Source organism: Balearica regulorum, chromosome 10, assembly GCF_011004875.1.
Source record: "Balearica regulorum gibbericeps isolate bBalReg1 chromosome 10, bBalReg1.pri, whole genome shotgun sequence".
Classification (NCBI taxonomy): domain Eukaryota; kingdom Metazoa; phylum Chordata; class Aves; order Gruiformes; family Gruidae; genus Balearica; species Balearica regulorum.
In genome coordinates, this window is record NC_046193.1 from 23,233,449 (window position 1) to 23,260,979 (window position 27,531).

Here is a 27,531-nt window from a genome sequence, read left to right on the forward strand (position 1 = left end):
GGTTGTCCACATCCAATTGGATGTGAATGTTAAAAAAGGGAGAGAAGAGGAAATGCCGAATTGTTAGATTTGAGCTGATGCAAACAGATGTTCATTGGAACATCTGGGATGGCGCCTGCGTGCATGGGAAGACATGTGGGAAGGGAAGACGTCTCTTGTAGGTGTCTGTAACATGCTCCGACATACTGGACAAAGTTGAACTCTGATGGCTGCACTCTATATTGTATCCACTGAAGTACTTTTCTCCCTGTACTCAGACAAAATCTTATGAAAATTCTGCTCGTCATACATATAAATTCATGTTGCTTTTAGATATCCTGTAAGAAACGTGAGTAAAAAACCCTAATGTATGCTTTTTATACTGCAAGTGATTGCAACAGCCAGAAATAGTTTTATTGACAGAGGAAAAAGACTAGAAAACCAAAAAGTCTCCTAAGTAATATAAGCAATGGAGCAAATTCTGTAGAAGCTTTGCTTTTTGTAAATGTGCAGAATGTACTCCTTTTGATTTTTAGTTGAAAAAGCAGTTGCTGACAAGTTGGAATACAAACACTTGCCACAGATAAAAATTCATATTTCATCCTTTTATTTATAATAAAAACCCCCAGCACTCGACTGTCTCAGTCTGGCTCTGTGTGTGGGACTGTATGTTGTGTACCTCGTTTAATTACTAACGGGTAAACAGCACCCATGAACTCAGCCTGGTTCACTGTTCATATAATACCATCCAATGAATAGATGAATTAAGCTGATAAGCAGCTGAGCAAGCTCCGTTAACTGCTTTGTACAAATGAGAAGAGAGCGATCCTAAAATGTCACCAATCATTTATTACAACAGCAATTGTAGGCACAGACAAATTAGGAATTTCAATTATTTTTGACGGCCAGGGTGCCCAGCATTTTCTGTGCAACCACAGTAGTTGGTGTTAGCTGAAAGTCATCCCTAAGGTAGATTAAAAATAAAGAACCCTGATAAATTGGTGTAATCGATCTATTTGTCTTTGAGAGTGGTCCCCAAGCTTGGCTGGCCCCTAGGCGAAGTGCTGAGCGAGTAAATCATGTACCAGCGGTCAACACCATGCTGTGTTCTCCCCGGCAGCCTCAATTTTAACTTTTTTAATTTTCTGTGACTGGAGCACTGGAAGGTCTTGCTGGCAACGTGCTGTCCACAAGCCACAGATCTAAAATAAATCTGGCAAGGCTTTGTAGAGGACTGCTGTCTTGCATTAAAAACCTGAAGCATCCCAGCTTTCAGCTTGATTAGCCACCTCTCCGGTTGTAGAACCAGCGGACGTGCAAAGGAGTGACATGATGCATCCGAAGGAAAGACCGTGCCAAGTGACAGGGGATTCAGTTCTCTGACATCCACAGTGACACCCCGAGCACCCGCTCAAAGTTTCACTGTTTGTTTAGGTTTAATAATTCATAGCAAGCAAGAGCCGTACTACGCCCGAGCCCCGATTCAGCAAGCTCCCTGCACAGGGTCCTGCCGGCGCAGGGCTTTGAGCAGCGGCCACGGGCCGTGCTCCGCTCCACGCTGATGCTGGATGAAGCTAAACAGATCTTAAATAAGTCACGTGTGATGGCTTGTTATGGTTTAGAATGAAACAGTAGATCGTACCTTTACAAACAGGAACGCGTCTCAACAAATATTGGGGTATTAAAGAATTTTGGATGGTTTGGATGAATTCACTTATCTGCTGGGTCTTCAGCAGCAATTTTGCTTTACAGATCTGCTTTTACTCTGCTGTAGTAGTCGTTAATGTATATATAGATGTACAGATGCAGGGTGTATTCTGTGGAAATTGCTGCTTTTGCTCTCATCTGCTACTGACCTCTGTGGGAACCGAAGGCGCCGAGCCCTTTGCAGTGTCGAGCCTGGGGAAATATAATGTTTATTCTTCTGAGAGGGCAGGAGAGCTAAGAAATACTTGTAGGAATTGCTGTGCAGAGACAGAATATGAGAATGCAGAAGATGCTTGTAGTGAGGCATGAAATACTGACCTTTCCGCAGTCTGGAAGTCTCAAATCATTATATATGATCATGTTTGTGTATATTGCAAATCTTTTTTTTCCTCTCCTTGGCATCTCAAGTGAGAATTATGGCAGCTTCCTTAATTTAAGGAGCAGTCCCAGACTGTTACTCAAACAATTGCATAATGGGTTTGGGGATTAACATACTGTCAGCTTGGTAACTGCTTAGGGACCTTTGTTATCAAGGAGAAAATAGCCCTGAGCAATATTCTGGTCTCTCTGTTAGAAAAAGTAACCGTCAGTCTCCTTCACACTCTGCCTTGAGAAGAAAAAGCGAGAGCTGGTTTGTCATCAGCAGGCAGAGTTTTAGGACACAGCCAAATCGTGACCAGGTTGTCTTTGTGGGACAGAGATGTCCACGCTCAGTGATCTTCACAACTGCTCTTCATCGGAAAGAATCAAAAATAAACATCCTTTTGTTTAAATCTGGAGTCACAGTTTAATGTTTAAGAGCTGCTTCATCCTCCAAAAACTGCTGAAGGGTCCCGTTGGCTTTCAGCCAGCGGTAACAGGTATAGATTTAAACTCGGTTGCATTCGGGATCCCGAAATAACCTGGTGCTAGTAAAACCAGAATGCCAATAAAAAGGACATAGTGAGAAAAATGGTTTGTGTGTGCTGTATTTGATTAAGATTGACTGAAAGGAAGAAATTACGAATGTGCACATATACAGTTGTTTTCAATTGGTTAATGATTTTTTGTGTGTGTGTAACCTGAAGTCAATGAAAAGATTGTTTCTTTGACCTGTATGTTGTAAAGGGACATGGTGGAGAAATATAGATGGTTACGATGAAGATGCACTGAGGCTCAGCTGGAACTAACTGCTTTAGCTAACTGCTGCAAGAAGTGCAATGAGTATATGAATATGTATATTTATCAGAAATTATTTTTTTCTACAGATCCCACAAATCAGTTATGCCTCAACTGCACCAGAGTTGAGTGATGACAGGCGCTATGATTTCTTCTCACGTGTGGTTCCTCCAGATTCCTTCCAAGCACAAGCAATGGTGGACATTGTGAAAGCTTTGGGATGGAATTATGTGTCCACTTTGGCATCTGAAGGGAATTATGGAGAAAAAGGAGTCGAGTCCTTCATGCAAATTTCCAGAGAGGCAGGTAGGCAACGCCCATCCTCCCTCCAGCAAACGCTATGGAAATAATTAATGTTATTTTGTACCAAATGTTATGTTATTTTTCTAGAACATATATCTGATTCTAAAGGTGCTCTGGTTCTTTGCAATGCCTCTGTAATAGCTCCTAGATACTCTCATTCCTAAATTGCTTATGGAGTTTCAGAGAGTTTGAAACCTTAGTGGTTTTCAATCATTTCTGGAGAAAATAGAAAACCCTGAGTCTTATCAAGCTCCTACTATTCCACTGGACGGCATTATATTATGTTGACATGGGTAGAAGACAGATTTTAAAATGCTGAGCTTTTATCTCTCCACAGCTAGACATTCTGTGAAGACTGCTTGTTACCAGACATTGACTTGTGTCATACTATTCCTGTTCGCCTTTCAGATCGCTGCCTGATTTGTATTGCTTTTCTTTAGCATTTCTCTTGACCAATTCAGTTGAGAAAATTCATAATCTGTTACTTGAAGGCTCAAAGATTACTGGCCTGGGATATGGAGGCAACAAACTCCGCGGTATGGTGTGAGGCACGTCAGACCTTTGGCGTGAACGCATCACGTTTTTCTTGTTACTGGTTTCATTTAGTGGTGTCCCGAGAAGGCCAACCTGTGTTGGACAATGTCGTTGTCAGAGATGGTCCAAGAGGTCAGGGAGATGCTGTGCCTTGTGCTGGGTCAGGCTTACGATGTTGAGTCGAACCGTCATAATTTTATTGACAGAAATCTCTAATTTCACAGCTTGTTTTCCTGTTCTAGTACAAAACATAAAGCAGACCTGTCTTGAAGGTGTGACTGCTGTGTCAGTGTGCTCGTACCCTTATCCCGGTAACTTATTCTTCAGGGTAAATATCTCGAAATTTCCCCAGAGATGCCAGAACGTAGGAGGACTTTAGATGGCACTTCAGGGAATAGAGATATAAATCCATGGTAAGCTGATTTGCAACCCAGAATCATAAAGGCTTGGAAATTTGAAATATTTAAAGTAGTTTCCAGTGCTGGTAAAGAAAAATAAGCAGATGATGTCATTCGTTATTGGTGATATACGCAAGGCCCGTCTCCAGAAGCCTTCAGTGATACATCCTGATCTGGAACTCATCATCACTGCACAGTAAGCCCTATCGTATTCCCGAAACAAACTCACAGATCTCTGACCCTGCAACTTCCCTGGCATTGCTTTAAATAAAAACAGCATAATGCAATCCACAGTTCACTTACTGAATTTCATAAATCACCAGCCAGATTAGCGAGCGGATGAATGGGAAGGACTGGGATGGGACAGGCGTTGCTCTGAAGCAGCCGTCGGAGGTTTCCATCTCCTCGGTCGTTGCAAAGCTGGTTCCACAGCATACGCTCTGTTTTGCAAGTCGCCTGCGTTATCTGCGAGGTGGAGTGTCGGCTCCCAAAGTGCTGATGGATCGCTCCTGGCAGCGTCATCCAAGGGGTGAGCGGAGAAGGCGGCTGCGCTTAAAAGAAAGGGGCTTTAAAGAGAGGAATCCGGAATTGTTTCATTATGTTGATAACACAGAAGGAACCTATATTTGCGTAAATTTGTCTGTTCGTTCGAATGCATATTTATGTGGTATTAAAGCAAATGGGTTTGGATTTAATACCGCAGGAAGTGACAAATGCCAGTGTTCATTATAATTTAAAATGACTTTATTTGCAAATATCCACTGTTGCAAAATCATACCAGAAATGTGTTCTCTATGTCAAGGACAAACTCTAGCTGAATGATACTGTACCATTTTATAGACCTTCTGCAGAATTAAATTAATAATAGGAGCTGTTCGTGTAGTCAACGTGTAATTCAATGTCCTTCATAAAAAAATAAAGCATAAGAACAAAAGAATACCCTTCTTAAAACAACTTTGCACACAGGGTGAGATAGGTCACGCCTACAAGATTAAGACACTAACAGGGATAGTGCGTAAACTTTCTTTCATATACGCGGCCTGTCTTGTCTGGGAACTGGAATAATCCCATCCCCAGCGCTGCTTTTCCTTCTTAGGGCTGCGCTGAATTTTTTTGTGTTACACAGATAAAGCTTAGGTGAAGCTCTGAGGGGATTTAATACCTGTCAACAAGTTCCCTGGCTTTTTAAAGCCCTGGGAAACGTAAGGCAGTTCTGTTGTCTAGATATTTAATGGAGCACCCGCCACGCTCTCGAGCAGCGCTGCCCTGGAGATGGGTCCTGACCTTGATCCCCAACAGGGAAACGGCACCTTGTCCCCCGACTTTGGGGATGGGTTGTGACCGTCCCCCCCAGTGCCGTTTTGGGGGGACTTGCCTGTGCTATGGGGACATGCCGTGGAGGGTGCAGCGGTTTTGGGGTTGCTTTCCCGGTGCCTGCTGTGGCTGTGTCGCCTTGGGGACATTTGGTGCAAAAGAAATTATTAACCTGGCTGTCAGGTGGTTGCTGTAATATCAGGGCTGGAAAGAGCCTCCTGAAGAAGCAATAAGCAGCAATAATTTTACTGACTCATGGCTGTGGTGTCGTTAGCAGCTCCTTGATCTGTCTATTTAAAAACATTTCAGTGGTCAAGAGCCGTGTGTCTGAACACATGCAGTGAGCGGTCCTCTCTAATGAGGAACGGAAGGGACGGGAGGCTTCACAAGGTAGAGAAGTGTTACCAAGATCAGTGCACTTCACGTATTAAATATATTTAAATGGGTCCAAATATACGTGGCCTGACTGAGGTGTGTAATTATGCAGTATCTTCACAAAAGCAGTCAAGCACGGAGTTCGTGCTGTGCCGTCGTAACGCTGGAGGGACGGGGAGGAAGGGATGGGAGAGCACACTCGTGATGTTCCTGCTGCTGCCGTGCGAGCAGATTAATGTGGTGCTTGGGATGCCAATCAAACTCACGCTAATTAGAAAACTCATGCCAGAAGCAACAGAAATGCAACAGCAGTGGGAGGAAGTTTTTTCCCTTAGTCAAAAGATCCAGTTTCTTCTAGAAATCAGTGAGGCTGTGGATTACCCCTTCTTCCCAGCTCGGAGGACAGACTCAGCATACCCTGCAGGGACGCAGGGAGGTTGGAGCACAGGAGAGGGCACGGTTTGCCTCAGTTTCCAGTTAACCAAAACGTGCGATGTTCTTCGGGAGGAGTTGTGCTATGCTTAAAGTATTGTCCAGTTAATTTCTGCGTTTGGGCTTTGGTCCGGTTCAGGTTTGCATGCTGTGGTTGATGCAGACATCGGAACCTGGCAAGGCTGGAGCGAGACTTTGCAGAAACGCCATGTCTGTGTGCAGGCAGACTTGCTACTCCCCTCCTCAAACCCAGGCGCCCAGCACCCCAGTCGCGGCACGAGAACCTCCGTAGCCTGGTGAAATGGGGCTGCAGTAGGTGCACGTACAGCTCCGGGTTTGTTTAGCCCTGGCGTCTTCGTGCTGCCCGGGCCGTCGCAGGGCGATGCGGCGCTGGCTGCAGTCTGCTGTTGGAGAGCTTTGCTGGCTGCAGGGATTCCAGAGCTGGCGTGAGTCCTGCCCCCCGTCACCCTCTTTCAACGAGCAGAAGACGGGGGGTCCTTGTGTCGGTTCTTGTGTGGCCCCGCAGGACCCCGCGCATCTGCCTGGGGCAGGAACAGCCCCGGAGCGGAGGTAATTAGTCAAAGTTTGAGGCGCACCGGCAATAAGCAGTCATTATTAGCTCTCAGACAATTGCCTTCCATCTCATAATCAGTGTATTTTGGCAGAAAAGAAGGTTTAGTCCGTAGGTACCAGCACGTTTATTATCTTTGGCCTCAAATCTGTAGCAGCTAATTATCCTAAATTCAGTGTTTTATCCAAACTTGTTTCTGATTCAGCCAAGATCTCAGGAATTGCGAGGATGAGTAGAAAGTGCTATCCTTGCTTAGTTTTCAAATACGCTGTAGTATATAAAGACTTTGCTTGATCCTTTGAGTTAATAATTCTTCACAAAGTGACTTTTATTATGAGTACTTCAAGCGAGTTTGAATATGTCATTGTGGCAGGAGATGAAGATTTGAAACATGCTCTGTGGTCTGTGGGATTAATAAATTAGGGGAATGGTCTAATTATGGAAAATCTAAAGGACAATTTCAGATTATTAATGAAACTACTGGATACTTGAATTTCAAAGATTAATTCATCTTTGATTTTTTTTAAAGATTAATCTGTACCAGAAGGTTAATTGCTATCTGTAAGAAATATATATATTGAAGTCGTTAGCAAAAGACCACTTGAATGCCTCTTACAGATAAATGAAAGATCTAATATGCGTTTATTCATCTTTTTCTCTCAAAAAAATCACCCATTTTCACAGATGAACACTGGCTGCTTTGCTTGTGCAGACTTTGGTGCTCAGTGCAGAGGCTGCAGCCCAAATGGTGTAAGGCAGGGATGCCCGGACCGCCAAACCCGTACGTCTGCTACCTTTGCCTCTTTCTTCTGCCTGTGCACAGCTCCATCTCAGAAATAAGTATTTCCACTCAGCAAGGCTGATTTTGAGCAAGTTCTGCTTGTTTGCACAAACTAGACCTGGTGTATCGTACGGAGCAGTGTGTCAGTAATAAGTACCTTAACCTACAAACCAAGAATTAATTAGTTTAGATGATGATGTTCTCAACCATTTGGAAGGACTGGAGAGGAAAACTTCTGGAAAAGCATGTTGTCTTTCTCTGTGTACTAAAGACATGGGGAAAAAAAAAAAAAAATTAAAGCTCTTGTCCCAGTGTGCTGATATAATCATATACACTGAAGTTTCTTCTGAAGACTTTTAGTTGCGGTGTCATATTTGTTAAAAGGCTATCATCACCTTGACGGAACAAAAAAGCAGAATAAACTTTAATCCACTTTAACATAGGAGGCACAACACTTGCACAGTCTCTTTATCTTCTTTTCTCCGTTTTTTGCGGAAGACTTTTTTGAAATATTCATTTCTTTAATTCTGCTCTCTCCACGATCCTCGAGTGCTGCGCAGACATCTGTTACGTAAGGTTGAGAACATCTGCATGCAGCAGGGACGGCCTAGATGCACAAGCTGCAGGAGCTGAATTTCCTCAGAAACAGAAGAAACATCAAAACCCATTCATTGTCAGGGCAAAGAAGAGACCCCTGAAATTTTGAATCCTTCTTCTTACACTCATAAATAGAATTTTTTCCGGCAGTGATACTGAACAGTATTTCTTTTCTATCCCCCAATTTAAACTTGAATTTCCTTTTTATCTTGTTTTTTCCAGCTTTATATTTGCTGTTGAAAAAACCATACCTATATGCACGTATATACCTCTGAGACCATTGCCCTTACTGCTAACAAGTGTTACTCCACCTAAACTGGGTGAACTACTTTTCTGCATGCCATTGTATCCTGTGCATTAACTAGTATAATCTCCTAATGCACTGGTTTCTTTACAAATTAGCTACGTACAATTAAGTACCTCTGACAGAAAATATTTTCTGTGGGTTTATCATCTGCAGCAAAGACTGTTTTAAACCTCTTTAGCCACCTAAATATGAAAATATGAGCTTTTCCTAAAGCTTTGATATTTGTTTTCTTCACTGACTTGTGTTTCCAAAAAGATCTGAATCTTTTGATTCCGGCTTTTGGTGATCTGAATCATCTCATGATACTGTCTGTGAAATCCTCAATGCGGCATATCATGGTATGGTGCTCTAATTCCGTATTTATCTTCTATGGAAGCTGACACTGTTAAAAGCCAAGAGCTGCTATATCATCCCTCAGTGATTCACACAGCACTTTTGTAGGCTCCTGTAGGTCTATTCAGCTGCCTGCTGTGATCCTGAATCTGCATTTTTCTAATAGAACTTAATTTTTACGCTGTCTGTTGGGAATTCCATTAGCACAAATTAGCGCTGGATAACATGAGAGAGTTAAATCATTGCTACGAGGGAACTGTACAACTGTTTTAAGAAGGGAAAGGAGACTGTTCTGTCTGTATATCTCAAATAGAGTACTGATTCCTCTTGCCAAATAGAGTAGCCTGATTTTTTGTGTCTTACATTCTGATGTTAATGAAACATCTCTCTTTTTTTTTATCCATTAAAGCCCTCCTGAATGGGTTTAGAGTACTCATTACAAGGAGCAGTCACTTTACAGCACAACCCAAGGTTAAAAGAAGCCCAAAAATGAGAAAGGAAGGTGAAAAAAGTTAATGACGTCATTGTGATGGGCAAAGATTGCATTGGCTATGTTAATAAATAACGAATACTTACTATTTATTAGTGAAGCTCTGCACAACATACTGGCAATGAGTGATACCACACATCATCCAGTGCTGCCCAAAGTTGATGATCTATGACTTCTGTTCTTTGGGGCAGCTGACAGAAACCGACTTCTAACAGTCACTGTTCAAATATTCATTTGAATGAGTCATTGTTTTGGAAGAGGATGGGCTAAGGTGTTGTACTTTCCACTGTGATGACTATTTATTTATTTGGCCAGAGGAATAGCGTTTTGCAAACTGTGTTCATTGAATCTCTCTCTGCCGTGACCCAAGGGGCAGAAACCCTCTACGGCATTTCAGTTAGAGCAAACAGCTGAGCTTACGTGCTGACAAATTGGTCTATAACTGTGTTTTTGAAGTGCAGTCCAGAAACCATCCTAAGAAAACCAGACATTGTCGAAGTGGTGTTTGTGTATCTCAGGTGCTGTCGCTTCAGGGAACAGCAGCTCGCGGGGGGGTCACGGACCCCAGGGCTTTCATGGAGATTGAGGGTATAGAGCGTGGGTTGAGGTTTATGGGGTTTTCCCAGCGAATTACTGGTCCTGCAGACCACTCCCGCGGGTGCTTTTCTGCACGGTGGGCAGCTCAGTGCCCGCAGGAAGGGACGGAGGTCTCGGGGGGATGGGGAGGCAGCAGTGCAGGGCTGTGCCGTTGTCTTTGATTGTGTCCAATGGTTATACTTTCTGATGGGAATGGCCTTGATTCATTTACTCGAGAGCCTGTTGTCTGGATCAAGTATAGCAAAAATAAATATATAAACCACTAATGAACTCAAGTCATTTCTATCCGAGCACTTCAAGTGCTTTCCATTTTTCTTTCTATTTTTCTCAAATATTCATACATTTGTCCCTTTTGCTGTTCAGTGATGTTATGTTAAATAACATTATAAAATCTATTCCTTTGTTTCCTGTGTTTTGTCAAATAACAAATGTTTTGTCATTTCAGAAAAAAGTCAAGAAAAATTGCTTTCTAAAGTTGTGCCAACTTGTGTGGTGTGCTGCAGTCTGTCAGGTTTAATAGGATGTTCTTTTAATTGTAACTCATCTCGTAGAAGGTGCACTGGACTTGATCCTCAAGGGTATTTTGGATTGCATTTAGAGTTTAATAGTGGAAAAGAAAAAGCCAAGTGTGTCTTTGCAAAGTAAATCTGTTACTCTGTGTTCATGGTCTATGCCTCTGTGGCTTTTTTCAATAGCTTGTGAGAAGCGATGTCCTTTAGCGGAGTGAATGGGTGATGTCCTTGAGGCGATGACTGGGCTTCTGACTTCCCTGTAATACTGGGTAAAACTCATTAGGTACCTGGCTTAGATGTTGAGAAACCCTCTAGGCACCTGTCTGTATTTTTAGGTTATCAAAACATTGTGAATGCAACCTTCATCTCCTTAGCGAGGCGTCTTCCTACCTGAGACGTAACAGATGTCCTAAGCTGGTTGGCTCTGTTCCCTCTGCAGTAACAGAGAGTGATGAGATCCGAGTTGCCCTTTTGAGACAACTATTTCTCTCTATTGACTACTCAGGGAGTGTGGGCACCGAATGTAAGCATGTTATTAAAGAATTTGATTTAAAAAAAAAAAATCCAATTATTGGTATGTATGTGATATATATATTTTCCTATCTTTTGTCATCATTTGAAGATAAATCCTTGGTGTAGATTTATAGGGTTCCTCCGATCTCGTTCAGGAAAGCGGTGAAGCTGATGGGCGTTAGGAACACGTGGTTCGGGTACGTACCCGGTAGCACTGCAGCACCAGAAGCCTCTCTGCCCAAAGGGCGTTGTAGTTCTGTGACGGCACTAGCAGGGCTCTGAGTGGTCCCTCCTTCTCAGACTCACGAAAAATCCATAAAATAGGGTTTGGGGAGAAGGAAAGAGGTAAAGATGTGACGTTACAATTACCTTCACCTCTGCTTATGGGAAATCTGAGACCGGTTCCATGCTGATAGCTGCAGAAACTTGCACTCTGTCCTCCAGAATGATCTCACACAGCTGGTGTCTTGGGGAAGTATTATTGGATAGCTGTAACAGGCTGCTGTCACAGTTATAGCATCAGTCACTTTAAGGATAAATATCTGCCTTTTTATGGCATATATTGAACATTTGGAGATTGCATTTCAAGGACAGAATAAAATTGAAATAGGCAATTCTTGTTACTAAGAAAATAACTGCCAGCATCCTTTAAAAATGTTGCCCTATATTTAATAAAACATTGCTTTCATGGTTATGCGAAATGTATCATGTGGATCAGCTGAAAACAAGTGATTGGTTTTGCTTCTCATTATTTCAAAGCAGAAAAATGTACTGTTGAGCCTTTATTTTTACCAGTAAAGTTGGACACCCCTGGGGAATGCTCCTGCATTTTGCGATGTGTATGCCCCATGATGTAGCAGTGAAGAAGCTGGTTTGGTGCAGATTCAATAAGTTATTCATCCTGATCTGGTTTGGTTTTTTTTTTCCCATTTGTTCTTTGGAAGGTTTTCTGCATCTCAGGGGTAATATGTTCTGGTAAAGACAGCAGTATGGAGCAGAAGTGGGGCAGCAAGAGCTTTTGTGTTTGATCTACATCCATCTTCTGCCGGGAAGAACAGAAGTTTGCAAAGAAACAGTGGTGGATATATTAGGGGAATGCACAAAAGGTATGTTAACGTGCATGAGGAAGCTTGAGGTCCTACTAAAGTGCAGAAGCTGCCGTTGTTTGGGGAGGAGTAGGGGAAAAGGAAGGAGTTCAGATTTGCTGAACAATAAAAGGAAGGAACAAGTCTGTGGAAACAGCAAGATAGGTATGAGCATTAGGAGAAGGAGAGGTGAAAAGCCATAAAATGAAAGTCCATAGAAGTGGCTGGGGTTGGAAAGATTGAGCCATGGCAGCACAGCAGGAAAAAAATCATCTATGGATAAGGAAGACTTGCCATCAAGAGTGGGCTAGAAAATCACATTTGTTCCACCAAAAAAATTAAAGATATCAGAAACAGAATTGGCTCTGATCGTGAAAACATAAAACTTCTGGAAGATAAGATAGAAATTCTTCCCAAGGTCCGTTTTTTCTGCCAGGGGGCAGTGAAACCAGACTTCCTAGATGATTGCATGAGTGCCTTTGCTCCTCACTACGCCTTTTTTCCTGCCTCCCAGCCTACCCAGGGGGAGATCTGTGAATCCTGGCTCCCATTCGCCTCCGCCTACAGAGCCTATTCCAGTGTGTGGTGTGAAGTGTCTTGTCAGTTTTCCTGAAGGAATAAAATGAATTTCATAAAAACCTTCTGCAGAGGAAGCCCCTGCTGTCATTTTGACTTTCCCTATGGAAAACAGAAATATTGTGATTACACTGAGATTTTCCCATGGGATATGTCTGTTTTGCAAAGTAGGATGAATTTGTTGGAGCGTCATTTGGGACCAGCTCTAAATGCATTTCTGCATCTGAAGGGTAATATGTAATCGAATGCAGTAAGTTATTCCAGTTTCTGTCACTGAAATCCTGCATCCCAGGGGGAAATACAAAATATTGCCTCATCTTGTACCTTCCATACTTCACAGTCCTTTTTCACTTTGTGCTAATGCAAAGAACAGCTTTCATAGCCATGGGGGAGTAGCAGCACATAAATAATTCCAAGATGCCTCTTCCATCACGCGCCCTCCCCTGCCTTCTTCATTCCTTATCCTTCCTCAGACAACGGAGGATGACAAACGTCCTGAACCCTTCACATTCTTGGAAGATGGCTTTCATGCACTGCTAGTGATCTTCTGGGCAGGCCAAAAATATTGCCCGGGCTGTCTCTGAAGCTATCTCAGCCTTCCTCAGCCCAGCTTCCTTGTGTAGAAAAAAAGATCAATGAGGGGAGAAAGTCACTCCAACCTGGTGTGTGTACCCTGCTTTGCAAAATCATAGCAGGTAGTAAATGATGATCAATGGAGTTTATACTCTTTTCCTACGCGTTCTTAGGAAAGTTATTTATCAAGGCAGTGTTTGAAATACCTGGACTATTTGCTCTAGTATATTCAACAAGATACCTGAGCTGAAAATATGAACTGCAATACGGCATTTTAAGTGGTTTACACATATAGCCAGGACGTTAGGAAGATATATATACACAGTTTATATTGCAGACTGTTCCGTTTCCTTTCCCTTTGGTGCTTCAAGTTCATATATTTTCAATCTACGAGGAATCAGGAGGCCACCTAGCTTGCTCTCGTGATGGGGACATTATTTATTTTAACCCTTTACCAATGCTCATTCTTTAAACAAAACCCTAATGCTGTCAATACCCCTCCCTCTTTCCTGGCAGGTGCCTCGGCTCGTCCTGTATCGTGCGATGCTGCAGGCGTTTACATTGGCACATGTCACCTGTCGTGCCAGCGGCACCCTGTGCGAATCACGGGGCTTTCAGTGTGCCCTGCTCACGTCATTTTTGGCCTGTTAATAACAAAAAGTTGGTAAAAAAGCAAATTATTCAATTATTTTATTATCAAAAGTCTTAACATGTATTTCATTGTGTAAACAGAGAGATGAAACAGATTAAACTTTGGGTAATAGAAAGGCAACTGAAACATGCAGATGTTCGTTTGAAATTTGAATTGGATTTTGTGCTGACGCTGGATGCTGCAGTACGCGCTGAAGCTGACTCCTTACTCATGACAAACGGCAACACTTCACTGGGTTGCTTGGGAGAGCCCAGGTCTGACAAAGAGAGCAGGCACCATAGTCTAGATTTCTTTTTAGAATAAGAAGTTCTGCTTAAGGTTAGAGACAGATTGTCTTTGCAGCCTGTGAAACATGTATCGCTCGGAGGAGACGTGGTTGGAGCGTGGGTCCCTCGGGGGCTCCAGCTCCTCTCCCCAGCGAGCTTGCTGCTTCCCTTTAGGCAAAGGCAGCCTGATGTAGGGTTTAACAGAGCCGGCGAAGAGCGGCTCAGAGCTTGTCGGGCTGCTCTGCTTACCTGCCTATGGCGGGGAGCCATTCTGATCAACCGTTCCCCCGTTTCTGTGCATGAGCGTTGGTGTGTTGGTACGTCCTGGTGCCGCTCTACAAGAGCGAGTGCCACGTCCTAACGGCGACGGTGCTGGGTGAGCCGGGTCTCTGGGTACCAGCACGTTCCTGCCGATGGCCCGGCTCTGGCATAAGGGAAAGTGGCTTCCTGCGAAAAATAAACAGTAGACTGCTTTACAATGGAAGATTTTATCCAAATGTGAAAAGTCTGGAAGTAGCTATCTCAGGCTATGATCAAGAAAATACTCTCTTTAAGCTTTGGTTAAAGATAAGTCATAATTTAATTCCCTGAATGTATTTTGTTTCTCCCCTTAATTTCACTAATCCACATGTCTAATCAACCCCTTAATTAACTCCTAATTTATCTTATATCTGTATTTTGTTCCTTTTCCAGCCTAGTATTTTTTTTTCCCTCCCTGACATCACTTTGTGCTCTTTCTTCACAAGCGTCCCCAGCGCTGCCCTTTGGTCCCACGCCTGTTCGGCTTGTTCAGGAGCCCCCGAAGACAGGGCTGACGCTCAGGCTGAGCAGAGAGCTGAGCTCCTGCCCGTCCGCCCTGTCGGCTTCTGCAGAGCTCCCCTGTGCCTGCTGCTGCACCACCCCGGAGGAGAAGCAGGTCTCCTGCTGTCCGCCCGTCTGGGGTGAGTCGGGAGTAGTTTCCTTCAGCTGGTGAAATTCTGGCTGTGCTGTGGCACGGTGTCTTCTCTACCCAAAGCCCTGCCTCGTGGCATCGGCGGTGTTACTGCATCAGCGCAAAGACCATTGGAAAGCAAGCAGGACCGAGGCCAGCGTGCCCTCGCGATTGCCTGTGCTCAGTGATAATTAGTTCTAACGACTCCGCTTCCTCAGGACGAAGGCCCGTGTTGAGCTGTGTTGATCAGAGCTTTCTAGGAGAGACGTCCTCTGGTTAAGTTCAACATCAGCAAGTTGGGAAGCTGACTGTGAGCGTGCAATGCAGAATCCCAAATATAGCAGCTTTTCTGCTTAAAAAATGAGGGATTTCACTTAAATGAACATGTTTTAAGAAGAGTGCAGGGTGCAGATGTGAAACAGCAGGAAGGGTTTTTTTTTTTGACAGCTTTTCATTGACTTTTCATTGCTGTTTATATATTTCTTTGAAAGCCAATTTTATATTCAGGCAAAAGAAAGTCTAGACAGATTGTCTAAAAACTTTTATTGGCTAATTAAGATTATACTGCTGGTATGTCACTGCTGGATAACATGTGGACTCTGGCTAAGAAATGGCCTTCATTTGTTGCAGCCTGTGTCTCTTGCCAAGCTTTCTTTTATTATTCCTCGGGAGGGCTTTTTTAATATCTGACTATTTCAATGTCACTTGAAGTCTTACATTTGGACATCTGAATCTATATAAAGGAACCCGAGTGCCTTGATTTTTTTTCCAAGGTACTGAGCATTTGTGGTTTCCATTCAAATTGATTGGAGATGCGATTGCTCTGTACGTACAGAAATCAATCCAGCCTTAACGAGTTGTGTCTCGATGTTGTGGCCTCAGCATTCATGTAAGGTGGGAGACTGAAAAATGCAGCTCTGGCGCCGTCGTGCAGTAACCTGGTGACATGTCTTATCAGAGACAAAATCCCAGGAGTCGTCTTGCTCCCAGAGTAATACTGTTCGCTTTGATAAATAACTCTGCTCTGCTCTGAGCCGGCTGGTTTATAAAAAGCAGCATTTATTTGGAGGTTGGGATGTTTTCTTTGGACTCTTGTATGTTAAAAATATTTTGCCAGCTCAAACTGAGCGATAAGAACGGTGTCCTGTTTACCCTGAGCCAGGATGATTTTGATCTTGGGTATTCCCAGGTTCGAGTTTTTACGTCTTAGTAATTCCCTGAACCAGTTCATTTCTTGTGTTCTTCGTTCTCGGGAAAGCTCAGAATATTCACTACAGCCAGAACTCGTCTCAGACCTCCAATTGCTGTAATCAAATAACTTCTAGTTATTAACATCAGGAGGGAGGACAGAGAAGCAGCCTCACAATATTGCAGCCAAATCTATAGTACGCAAGCTGAAATAAACATCTTTTGAAAAATCTCTACAGAAGCTCTCGGAAAGTATAGCCCCTCTCTAGGTTCTTCACACTTAGGTGCCCTATAATGCCACCACTCTGTAAGATGCACTAAAAAAGCAATTAGCACTTCTGAGTGCTTTGCAAAATTTTATTAGTCTTCTGCCTCTTGAGGCGCTGGCAAATAATGCTGTTTCACTCGAGGTTTCTTTGATGCGTTTTTTTTTTCCTCAGTCTTTTCCAAGAATAAAATACAGGAGCTGGAGTTACAGTGCAGTCAATGCGGCGATTTCCAATCCTGCTCCTTGAGAACTTCAAAACTCCTTGAAGGCACTGCCTTTTTTTCATGCCACACCATGCTCCTTCTCTGCTTCACTTCCTTTCTCTGCTTCACTCCTCCTCCTTTCCTCGCATTCGTGTTACTGCCTCCGAGACCCTGGATTAAGGACAGCAGGAACTTTGGTGTCCGAGGAAGTCATTCATTTGACTTCAGAACAAATACATCTTCTAGGCCATCTTAGCCATTTCCTCAGATTTCACTGGGAAAGAGGAAAAAATCATTGGCGCTCTAGGAATTAAAAACCAACCAGCCAACCAAAAAACAGTCCCCTGCGGTGGGAGAGACTGTGCAATTGCTGTAGCTTGGGACTGTGCCAAAACCCTCTCTTATAGAAATTCTGCTTTGGAGAAGTGTGAATTTTTAATTAATTTATTTTTTAACTCCAAGGGCTAATTATCCATTCAAGGGCCTTACTCTCTGTGCAAGGCCCTTGGTGCGATGCCGAGCTGCAATGCCCCGAGCTGACCAGGAGCAAACGAAGGCTTTGGAGTACCTGTGCAGCGCTCCGTTGGGTTATGAATCGCTTTATTAATATTTATGGCTTGCACAAGTAACCTGTTGGCCGCCAATTGCCTCCTGCCCGCCTGTCTGCGCGGAGGCAGCAGCAGCCGTGGCCTCGGCAGCCCCAGGCAGGCGCCGGCACTTCCCACCCGAGCTGCGGCCCCGCGTTTTCCCACACTGTGACTGCTGAGCGGGGCGCCCTTCGATGCCAACGGACGTCTGCTCCGTGTCGGCGAGAGGGAGCAGAGTGTGGCCCCGAGTAAAGTCATGACTGAATCCAAAGATAATCGTCTTCCCAGTTTTTAGTGGAATATATTTTATTATATTTTATTAATTTCTGTCTTCTGAGCGTTTCTGAGCTTGGCGAGCGCTCCTGCTTGGCAGCACACCCTGCAGCAAGCGGAGAGCTGCATCCACGGTCGGCGTATGCGACTCTTCTCCCTGGTTTCAGCCCTGCGCTGCATGTAAACAAAGCGAGATAACGTTGTGTTTTGTAGTTGCTGTTTGATTTTTACTGGGAAATTTCAATGACCTCCCTAGCATGAAAAATAAAACGCATTCTTTTCATCGTTTTTCAAATTCAAGCAGGTTTCAAAGCAAAACCTATGCAGTTTTGTCAGCTTCAGAAAGCCTTTCTTAAAGCAGAATGCTATTGATTAAGCTCTAATGACATCCTTTTCTTAAAAAGGAGCCAAGAATCATAAACATTAAAGATAGGAAAGATGTAATTTGGATGTCATTAGTACTTGAGCTGCTTTTCTCTTTAGTACATGAATGTGCACAGGTGTATTAACAGCTGGGTTTGAATATAGGATGTTTTCCTGCCCCATCCTATATCAAAAATGATTGAAAATGTCTGGTATTGAAAGCTTATTTGCAGATATGTCCTCTGCTCATCTAAGCAGTTGTGTCATGAATTGATCTCTATCCAAGAGGCGCGCTCTCTTTCTCTCTTTTTTAACCAGCCAATCTATACACATAACGTTGCTTGCGGTGGCAAACGCGTGTAAGAAAATCCTTTCCTAGCTAACTAAGGTCTTGCTCCGGCTATCGGCAGCGCGCAGGTTGGAGGGCTGCGTCCGGGGGCGGTCAGGGCAGGGGGTGCTGCCTGGGGACCCCCGACGTGGACGTGGGACTGCTCAGGCACCGGCGGGTATCAATCACTGCTCTCCACTGCTGCTGCTCCAGTAGGTCAGGGGCTGGCTTAGCGGTATTGGCCATGGTCTTCAGAGTCTCTTGAAGGGATTTGCCTCCAATTTAGCTTTCAATTTTAAGTAGAAAGCATACAATTATGTAGATTTAAAGCTTCCCTTCCTCTCTGCACGAGCAGTAAAGACGTCTTCTGAAATGAATTACGTTATCCTGTGCTTCAAGAGCATCCCTGCGATGTAATATGTGTTAGATACTGCTTGGTGTTCCTGCAGGAGACCCCCAAATGTGCGTGTTGTGTGGGACAGGGGACAGCTGTGATTCACAAATGATGCGTACCTCGGCCTTGTCTGTAAAACAGGTGGTGTGGAATACAGGGAAAAAGGAAAAAAAAAAAAAAAAATCACACTTTTGCCTTGTTATGTTTATTATTGAAACACAGATGGTTAGGAATCTCTTTTTCAAGGTTAACAGGTTTGCTTCATCTGTAGGTTTGTTTACTGTGGGACAGGATTTCATTGTGCGGTGAATTATGGGGAAGAACATTACTGGGGAATTAATCTAGCAAAAGTCTGGCTGACAGCTCCAAATATGCAAATAAAGTCATATGAAGGAAACCAAAGATTTGGAGACAGGATCAGAAAAGTGCAAAATCTTAAATATGCAGAGGCAAAGAATATGACAATGACATGATCAGACAAAGAGTCACATTATTTTAACTAAGAGCCATATTTAGAACAGCCTGGGAGAACATTTTCTGGGTAGCTAAGTCTGCCTGAGTGAGAAAAATGAATTACTGTCTCAACTTCTCCTTTTCGTGATCCAATGTATGGACTTGGGGAAATGGTTTTAGAACAAAGATCAGCACTGTCATTACATCAATATGACTTACGGTGAAGTGTTGGGCACTGTGGCTGGAGACAGAAAGGTTGCCAGGCTAAATTAATTGGAGGAAAAGCATGAAGAGTAATTGGCAGTAAGTGCTCATAGATGTGGTCACCGCCATTCTGGCACGTAAGGAAGTCTGCATTTGTCAAAGCATATATCATACTTGGAAAAAACATCTTTCAGTTCCCTGAATAACCTTTGAACTTTAATAAAGATAACTTTATGAATAAAGGATACCGGGGGTCTTTGAAATAATATATTTCCGTTTGCAAATTGCAGCAGCTGACGCCAAGTCAATAAAGGTAATATGTTATGCTGTCTCAAAGATGAACAGAAAACAGAAAAGCAGCTTGCACGTCTCTTACGAAAGTGTAAGGTTTTAGTCTATCTGTTCCTTTAAGAGGCAAATTAAGTAGATGATTGTAAAATTTAGCATCTTCTGTGGAAAGAGGGTGGGCGTGACGCTGCCCAGCTGCACCTGCAACCCCAGGACTTCACCAAGAGCCATACAGGGTGTAAAAGGAAGAGCCAAGGGCCGGTTCTCTCTGCTGTGGGTACAGGTGTACCAGGACCCACCTTCATGCAACGCGAGCAGCCGGTACCACAGGAGTCCAGCCGGGACGGACCTCCCTGTTGCCCCTAGTTCCATACGTGCAGCTGAGGGGAAGAAAAAGCCAAATATTTTGTCACCCTGTTTGTTGGGGTTAAGGCTATTTTGGGGGGGGTAGGAGCAGAAGGGGAGACCGGTTGTGTTCCAGGCCAGCTCGTAGCTGTTTGTGCTGCAGGTTGCACGTTCCTGGGACAGCAAGGGCAGCGTCTGCTCTGGAGCTCACCAGTAATAAATCCCTCCTGCCTTGTTAATAAGTCTGTGTCCCAGGGGCAGGTCATTTGGCATACCAGCAGCACTCCAGAACATCCATTCCTTGTGGCAAACTGGCCAAAAGGGGATACGTTAGTTAGGGGGATGAAGGAGGAGATGATAGACAGCGATGTGCAAAGCTCTGAGTCTGACTGGATTTTACACAGAGCGGTGCATGGTATGACCTCCCATCGCTCTTGCCAGACACAGTTTCTTAAAATAGTTTAAAGAGGATTTTAGGAAGAGAGGGAAGCGTCATCAGAAGGGTTCCTTCTTGCCAAAAGGAGGGATAATACAGAGACACTTGAGGGAGAAAGGTAGGTGTGATCTGGGGCTTCCCTTCTTCATCAGAGAAGTGATGGGGCCAGATCCTTAAAGGGAAGGAGAGCTCGAAGCTAAAGCAACTTGGAAGTGAAACCACTGAAGATTGATTCAGTCGGTGAGGCAGGTTATTTAATGATGGCCTTTCCGTTTAACTGGAGGGGGCTGAGCGAGGAGTGATGCTGACGCCAGTGGTAATGGCTCCTCTTCCGCATCATTTCCAGATCATCATTAGCAGGCATGTGCCACTCCGTGGTTTTCTTTCTCTTCTTGTTCCAGCTTGAACTGTAACCTACAGCGCAGTCGTTGATCTCATGATCATTTTAATTAGAATTGTTTGCTGTGAGTATAATTCATTCCCTCGTAGCGTTAGCTTTTCTTCAGTCACCAGAAACATATATTCTTGTATTTATGTGCTGACTATCCTTAGGGAAGACCAAATGCTTCTCAGAATTGATTCAAATAAAGAAGTCCACTGAGTTTTTAGATAACAATTCTTAAGGCCTAATTAGTGACATTCAGGAATAGGAATTGTATTTGCACAGTTGTGCGGAATTATGGCAGATAAAAACCAACACCTGAACTTGGATCTCGGTTTTAGAAAATTCTTACTGTTTTTGATAGAAACATATCCGTGTGAAAGAAAGAGCAATTTCTTCCCTTCCAGTCACGTGTGGTTTTTTGATATCCTTATAATTGTAAGGAGGAAAGAATTTATACCATTTAAGTGATTCTTCTTCACCCAGCATTTAAGTCATCAGTGCAACGTCTTCACTGTGCAATGTCAGGCTTGGGGTTTCTCGTCTTGCTTCTCAGGCTCCAGCATCACACAGCCTAAAAGTGTGTGGGTGCCTAGGTGTATATGGTATGTGTATGTGTATATATATATATGTATATATATGATCTCATTTGTGACATAACACATCACTTCCTCTGATGTGAATGGGTACTTGTATACCTGTATTAGAGATAGAGAAACAAGACGTGGAGGAGCTAAATGATTTTCTCAGGATGTCACTAAGAGCTGTTGGCTGATAAAGACTTTGGCTATAGCTATCCCAGAATTTTTTCTAAACTGCAGTAGCATGAGACGGAAAAGCTTGCGGCTTGTAAGTTTAAGACAAGAAATCTCTTACTGATGAAATGCATTGTTGAAAAAACTGGCGTGGGAAGGTGGGTTTGAGTTGCAGTGGCAGGAGTCGTGCTGGTGCGGGCGCTGGAGCCGGGGCAGCGGCAGGGTGCTTGTTAGAGCTTGGCTGAGCCCGCAGCATCGCCTGCCTGGCTGCTGGGCAGCGCCTGACGACGCTCGGGTTGAAGTTTGGGAATTGCGGAGCAGCACAGACAAACGCCGAGCGTTTGTGTTCAGTTCAAGGCTCGGGTGAGCCAGAGGCAGCCCGGACGCGGCTGTCCCGGGGCCAGACGATGCCGTGCCCTGCATCCCCGGGAGCGGTGAGCTGCATGCTGCAGCGCTGCCGAGTCCCAGGGACATGCAGAGAGTTATTTTTTAAATGGCTCTTACACACCTAAGTAACTTAGCTGTGGAAATTCAACCCAGTTTCTCTTCCACTAGGTCTGGGGGCATATCTTCTTTTGTGCAGGGCAAAATTCCAGCTCTTGGAGCCGTTCGAGAGATTTCTAATCCTATTATAGTGGAATGGTGAAAGTTTTCTTTGCGAGCCTTTAAACATCCTTATCAAGTGTGAATGTCTCATTGCTTTGGCAGCTGATGTTTTTCTTGAAAAATTAACTCTTCTGTAAAAATGATGTACTTTCAGTGAGATAAGCCATTTGATTCTGTCAGTTCATTTTCTGAGCTTCCAGCCCCAAATCAAATACGTTTAAGGGGAAGCTGTTCGGTCATCAGTTAGATACTGCACATTATTAATTTCCATATTATTTAAATAAAATATTATTATTATAATACCATTCTCCTCTGCATTCACGCATTATTTTCAATAATTTTTATGTAAACATTCAAGGAGTCACGTTTTCTACAAAGATAAAACAAGGAAATACATTGGCAGCAAAATGGAACTTGGTCAAATACGGAACCATATTAATGGGAAAAGGGGCAAGATTGAAATCTGATGTTTGGGTTTTTCGTATCCCTTTTGGTATTTCTCCAAAGTTCCTCGAGGTAGTCTGTCTTTTGTAATAACTAAACCTTCTGTCTCCATTAATCCAAATCTTCTGTCTCTGTCAAAAAGTCCCAGTCACTGGGAGAAGGGTCCCAACACTGGGAATAACACCCTGCTGATGGAAAGATAGATGTGTGATTGCTCTTGATATATAACGGGGTTTTTATTTGTTCTATTTGCGAACGTTTTTGTGTTTGGCTATCGCAGGGACACCAGGCAGAAACCCAAAGTGCCTGAACGGGACGTTTGTGTTACAGTTCAGGCCGAGAGCTGGGCTGCGTGGGGCGGTGGGGGCAGGAGATGGCCCGTTTAACGAAACGCTGCTGGGAGCAGGAGGGCAGAGGGGTGCACGTTCCCAGGGGCTCCTGTCTCTGGGGGCAACGGCCCCACGGCTCGTGGTCCTTCTGCAGAGCGGGGATGTGCGGTGTGAGCCTCTCGGGCATCCACGGAGAGAGGACACGGGCTCCGTGACGGCCGAGCTGCGCGGCACGGGGCAGACCCGAGATGGCAGGGAGGACGGATCCTGCCGGGCTGCCTGAGCGGCTGTGAACGTCGTGTCGCATCCTTCATAAATGGGTTTAAGAAGGATGGGAATGGGAAAATCGATGCAGACTGTGGTGTTTCTCTCCTGATTTGCTGCGTATGGCTGGGAGCCCCTGTGCTGCGGGATGGAAACGAGCCTGGTCAGGGAGGAAGGGATGCAATTATTCAGCACCAGACAAACCCTCAGGTTGCTTACAGAGATGTAATCCTTCCCCAGAGAAGTACAAGTGTGTTGAGAGAGCGCATTACAGTTAAACTTGATTATAGAGAGCAGGTCAGTATTTCTGATAAAATCATTAATCTAATTTTTGTCTAATTTTTTTTCCTTTCTTTGCCATTACAACCATCCCACATTACTTTCAAGCTGGTGGTGAGGCTGAGAAGGCTGATTAAACTGCAAAGCAGACTTTTAAATGAAAGGATCCATATCTAGCTCCACTCATTATCAGTTCCAAGAAATTAAATCTAGCATAAATGATTTACTCTAAAACAGATCAAATAGGTGCTGGAAAGAGAGAGGGCAGAGTGGCCATAGAGATTGCATCTTGACAGAAGGAAGCAGCGGTTGAAAAAGAACCAGATAAAACCCAGACCTGCCATAAGGTCTCCAGCTTTCTCTGCAACAGCTTGCAGCTTTGCGCAGTGAGTCCTCGTGTTGCCTCGAATATTGTGCATGTCGCACGGTAGTGTGCAACGTTTATCTCAAGGACCTGAAAATGCTATTTCTCTGTAAGCTTTTATTACTGACTTACATAAGACACTCTAACACTTACGTTAGGCTGTACAGATTGCTGTTCCCCTCTGCAGATTTATGTATTTATTATTCCTTCAAGGATATGAATTAAAAAAAACTCTAGAAATTCAACTTTGCTCTAGCTGAACCCGGACATAAACATCATCATTGGGGTGGAGGTGTTCCTCCACGGGCTGAGGCTAAAACCACCGCAGAGCCGGTCTGGGCGGTGGCGCACAGTGACTTCTGTCCTCTGCTTTGCCTCGAAGTCCGTGTGCGTGATTGTGTGCATACATAGGAGCGTATCTTTATACATATGTTTTTATGTATGTATAGTTATATGATGTATCTTGAAGATCAGCATCTTCAGCTTGATCAGTGTCATCCATGTTTCTTAAACCTCACAGACGAATGGTGTTACTGCTCCAGGCTGCTGCCTGGCCCCAGCACAAGGACGAGGGTTGCTGTCCCTGCGCGCGGGGCGGCGGAGCGGGAGGGCCAGCCGGAGTGCGGGGGAGCCAGGCTAGCCGCGGCACACTGTGGGCTCCAGCACCGCTGCCCGGCCCTCGTTACGTTTCTCTTTTGGAAGGAGCGGTGGCCAGCGGCCCCTTCCTGCGGTTGCACGTGCGAACTCCCCAAAGCCGGCGTTTTCCTGCGTGAATAACGCACGAAGCAGAAGTGGTGCCTTTTGCCGAGCTCAGCCGGTTCCTCCCCTCACCGAGCACGGGCTGGCGTGGCAGAGGCGAGGGGGGTGTCACCGGCTGGGCTTCGAACCAAACCCGACGAGAGAGGAGGAGGGATGCCGAGCAGCCGAGTGCGGGTGGACATGAAGGGTAGCAAGTTGAGTAGATGCTTGTTACTATGCTGCCGTAACCAATTTGTTTGGTGTATGAAATCTTTAGAAACGAGCTGCTGAGTAAGGATGTGCGTGAGCAGTCAGAATACGCCGATACTCTATCAAAATCACATACCCACTGGCCTAGCTCGCGTGCAGACCACCCCGTTGGTTCAGCCTGCTGCCTGGCAGGCTGCCTGGAACAGATGTTACCCTTATGTTTAAAATAATAATTAAAAACATTAAAAAAAAAAAAAAAAAGGCAACTCCCCCAACCTCTACTTTGTTATTTTTGAAATGATGTGCTGGGTATTGTTCAGAACATCCTTGGGCTTGCTCCAGCGACAGCGTGCGGTCAAACCTCCGGCGCTGGCGGGAGCTGAATCTGCAGCTCTGCCGTGGGTAGATCCAGGGCTTTCGCCAAGGTCTTTGCGCAATATTCCGAGGCGGGTTGAGGACAAAAGAAGTCAATGAAATTTTTCACGACGCTGTTCAAGCTCTCTCCTCTTGGGAGAGGCTGCCGAGCAGCAGAGCTGTAGTGAGACGGGACTATTAGACACAAGGTGTGGTCGAATGCAGCGGGTCGTGCGAAATCACAGCGCCGTGCGATGTGCTGGTCCTCGCCTTGCCTTGTATTTCAGGATCCATCCATATGGCTGTTTAACTAGCATTTTATTTTGAGTTTTAAGTTTTAGTTATCCCTAATTCACACATTTATAAAAAGTATATCATTTTTACTGTCAGTTCATTTTTCAGGCAAAAATGCCGTGAATGTGGAACTTTGTCTTATCTCGATGCATGTTGATGAAAAAGTTTAGCTGTGCTCTGGCTGATCTTGAATTTTAAATTAGCCTGAAGGAAAGCTCAAGGCAGGAAATTTTTATGCTTTTTACAGGGAAGAAAAGATGAGACTTGTTCTGAAAACTTTCCATATTCTTAAACCTATCCAGCTAAGTGAAATGCTGTCTCCAGCACCCAGGCTGCCACAATGTGTTGGGTTCTGAAACAAAACCCGACAGATTAAGTGGATTTGCTAAGCCAAGAATTCCCATTTATTTCATTTCAGTTCACATTTTCAACTTCTAATTCACGTCCAAATGGCTAAGGGTTTTCTTCGGTTGTTTGTTGGTTGGGTTTTTTAAGCTCCGTTTTATGAGCCAAAGAAAAAGTACAAGAAGGTGTTTCTGGTACAAGAACTTTCAGACTCCACAGTTGGTTTAATTGTGCTCTTGGGTTTTGATGTCTTCAGAAAAGTCTTTCAGGGGCAATCCTAAGTTCTCTCCTTGCATGGGTGAACCACAAGACAAGCTTCTTTCTACTTCCTTGATTTTCTAGTGTTTTCCTTTTCATGCGCTTTATGAAGAGTTGCAATTAGTACATAAGAAAAAGAAGGGTAAAGGGTGTTATTGTGTTATTTTTTTTTAAATTAGACCTGAATTTTATTTTCATTTCACACTGTATTTTTTGCATGTATGTGGTTACTAATTAACAAAGATAATTCTGCCGTAACAACTTCTAATAATGATTTAAATGAAGAAAAAGTAATTAAATGCACAGGATTCTAAAAATTCATTTTCACGTGTGTCTTAAAGTTTGTAAACGTGTTTTGGAGTCAAACTGGCAATAAAAATGGCAGTGCAGGGAAATGGAAGGACTGGTCCTACGAGACATCGAACTCATTAACCCAAACTCGTAAAGCATTTAAGCCCCGAATGGTGCTGTTAACTTTGGGCCTGCTGGCCTCTTTACTGTAATGGGCAGGCTTTGGGGGTTTGCCCTCCTGGGCCTCATTAGTGACACCTTTCTCTGCACAGTGCTGCCTGTACCCCGGGAGAAATCAAGCAGCGCCGCTCCCACACGCTTCGTTTTCCCTAGCCGTGCTCCGTGTGGTGTATGCCATATACCTATTGGCTCTGGAATTTTTTGACCCAATCAGATCTGCAGATAAGATGCAAAAATTAAGAGGTAATTACCTTCACCATTATCTTGAGTTCTTACAATGTTTCACATCACAAGCACTTATTTTCCTCCAAAACTGGAGGAAAAGTCTTTTCTTTCCTGCTGCATGCCCCTTCCCTGAAGCTGCCATCAGCTGGTGCGGATGCGGTGGGTCATGTTGGTGATGGAAATGGCTGTGTTCCAGTTGGGAGCTGGAGTTCAGGTAAAAACAGGAGCTACTTTTTTAGATAAAGTTGTACCCAAGGAGTGTGAGTGTTTTCAGATTCGTGAAACGTTGATGTATTTGGGAAAGATCTCTGAGCGTGGTCAGATTTTTATACCAGTAATTGCAATACAAAGTACAAACCATACAACTCTTACCTGGAACAAAGAGTGTTGCTTAACATATAATTTTTATTTAGTGTATAGATATATATGTATAACTTCATAGCTTTACATAATCTTCTTCTGGCTGGTGTTAATTGAATTAGTCACGCTTACAGAATACTAAAAAGATTTGCCTGTGGGAATTTCTCTTCAGTTTTGAGTCAACAGTCGATTCACAGGATTTTGTTGTAGTTAGTGACTTTATTAAAATAAACAAGATTACTGACAGGGAGAAATGTTTTCTCTGTAAGTATTAAAAGGAAGGATGGGAAATGCCAAGGTAAGGAAACAGAGATAACTGGAGATGGATTAAAGTTTGTGCATTGTAATAGGTATACACGTTATTTTGGCAAGCATATCCTTTTGTGATGTTTGTTTCCAAATTGGTTTATCCCCTTTGGCTTCTCTCCTCCCAAACAGCAGAGCGGCTGGGTGATGGCAGGTAATAGTTTTCTCCTCTTCTCTTGATTCTTTGGCTCTGCTCAGCCATAGTTCGGTGTTTGGTGCCGTTGCTTGCTCCC

General features: G+C 44.0%; 1 protein-coding gene across 5 annotated transcripts in view; it reads left to right on the forward strand.

Annotated features, from left to right (window-relative positions):
* Positions 1-27,531, forward strand: part of GRM7 (glutamate metabotropic receptor 7) — a 303,342-nt gene that overhangs the window by 99,613 nt on the left and 176,198 nt on the right. For all 5 annotated transcript variants that reach the window (XR_012837077.1, XM_075762512.1, XM_075762511.1 and 2 more), the window contains exon 2: positions 2,934-3,150. Coding sequence is in view for 4 of the 5 variants with exons in the window: in XM_075762512.1 (XP_075618627.1) it covers positions 2,934-3,150 (217 nt within the window). In the remaining variant the exon portion in view is untranslated. The remainder of the gene's footprint in view (positions 1-2,933; positions 3,151-27,531) is intronic.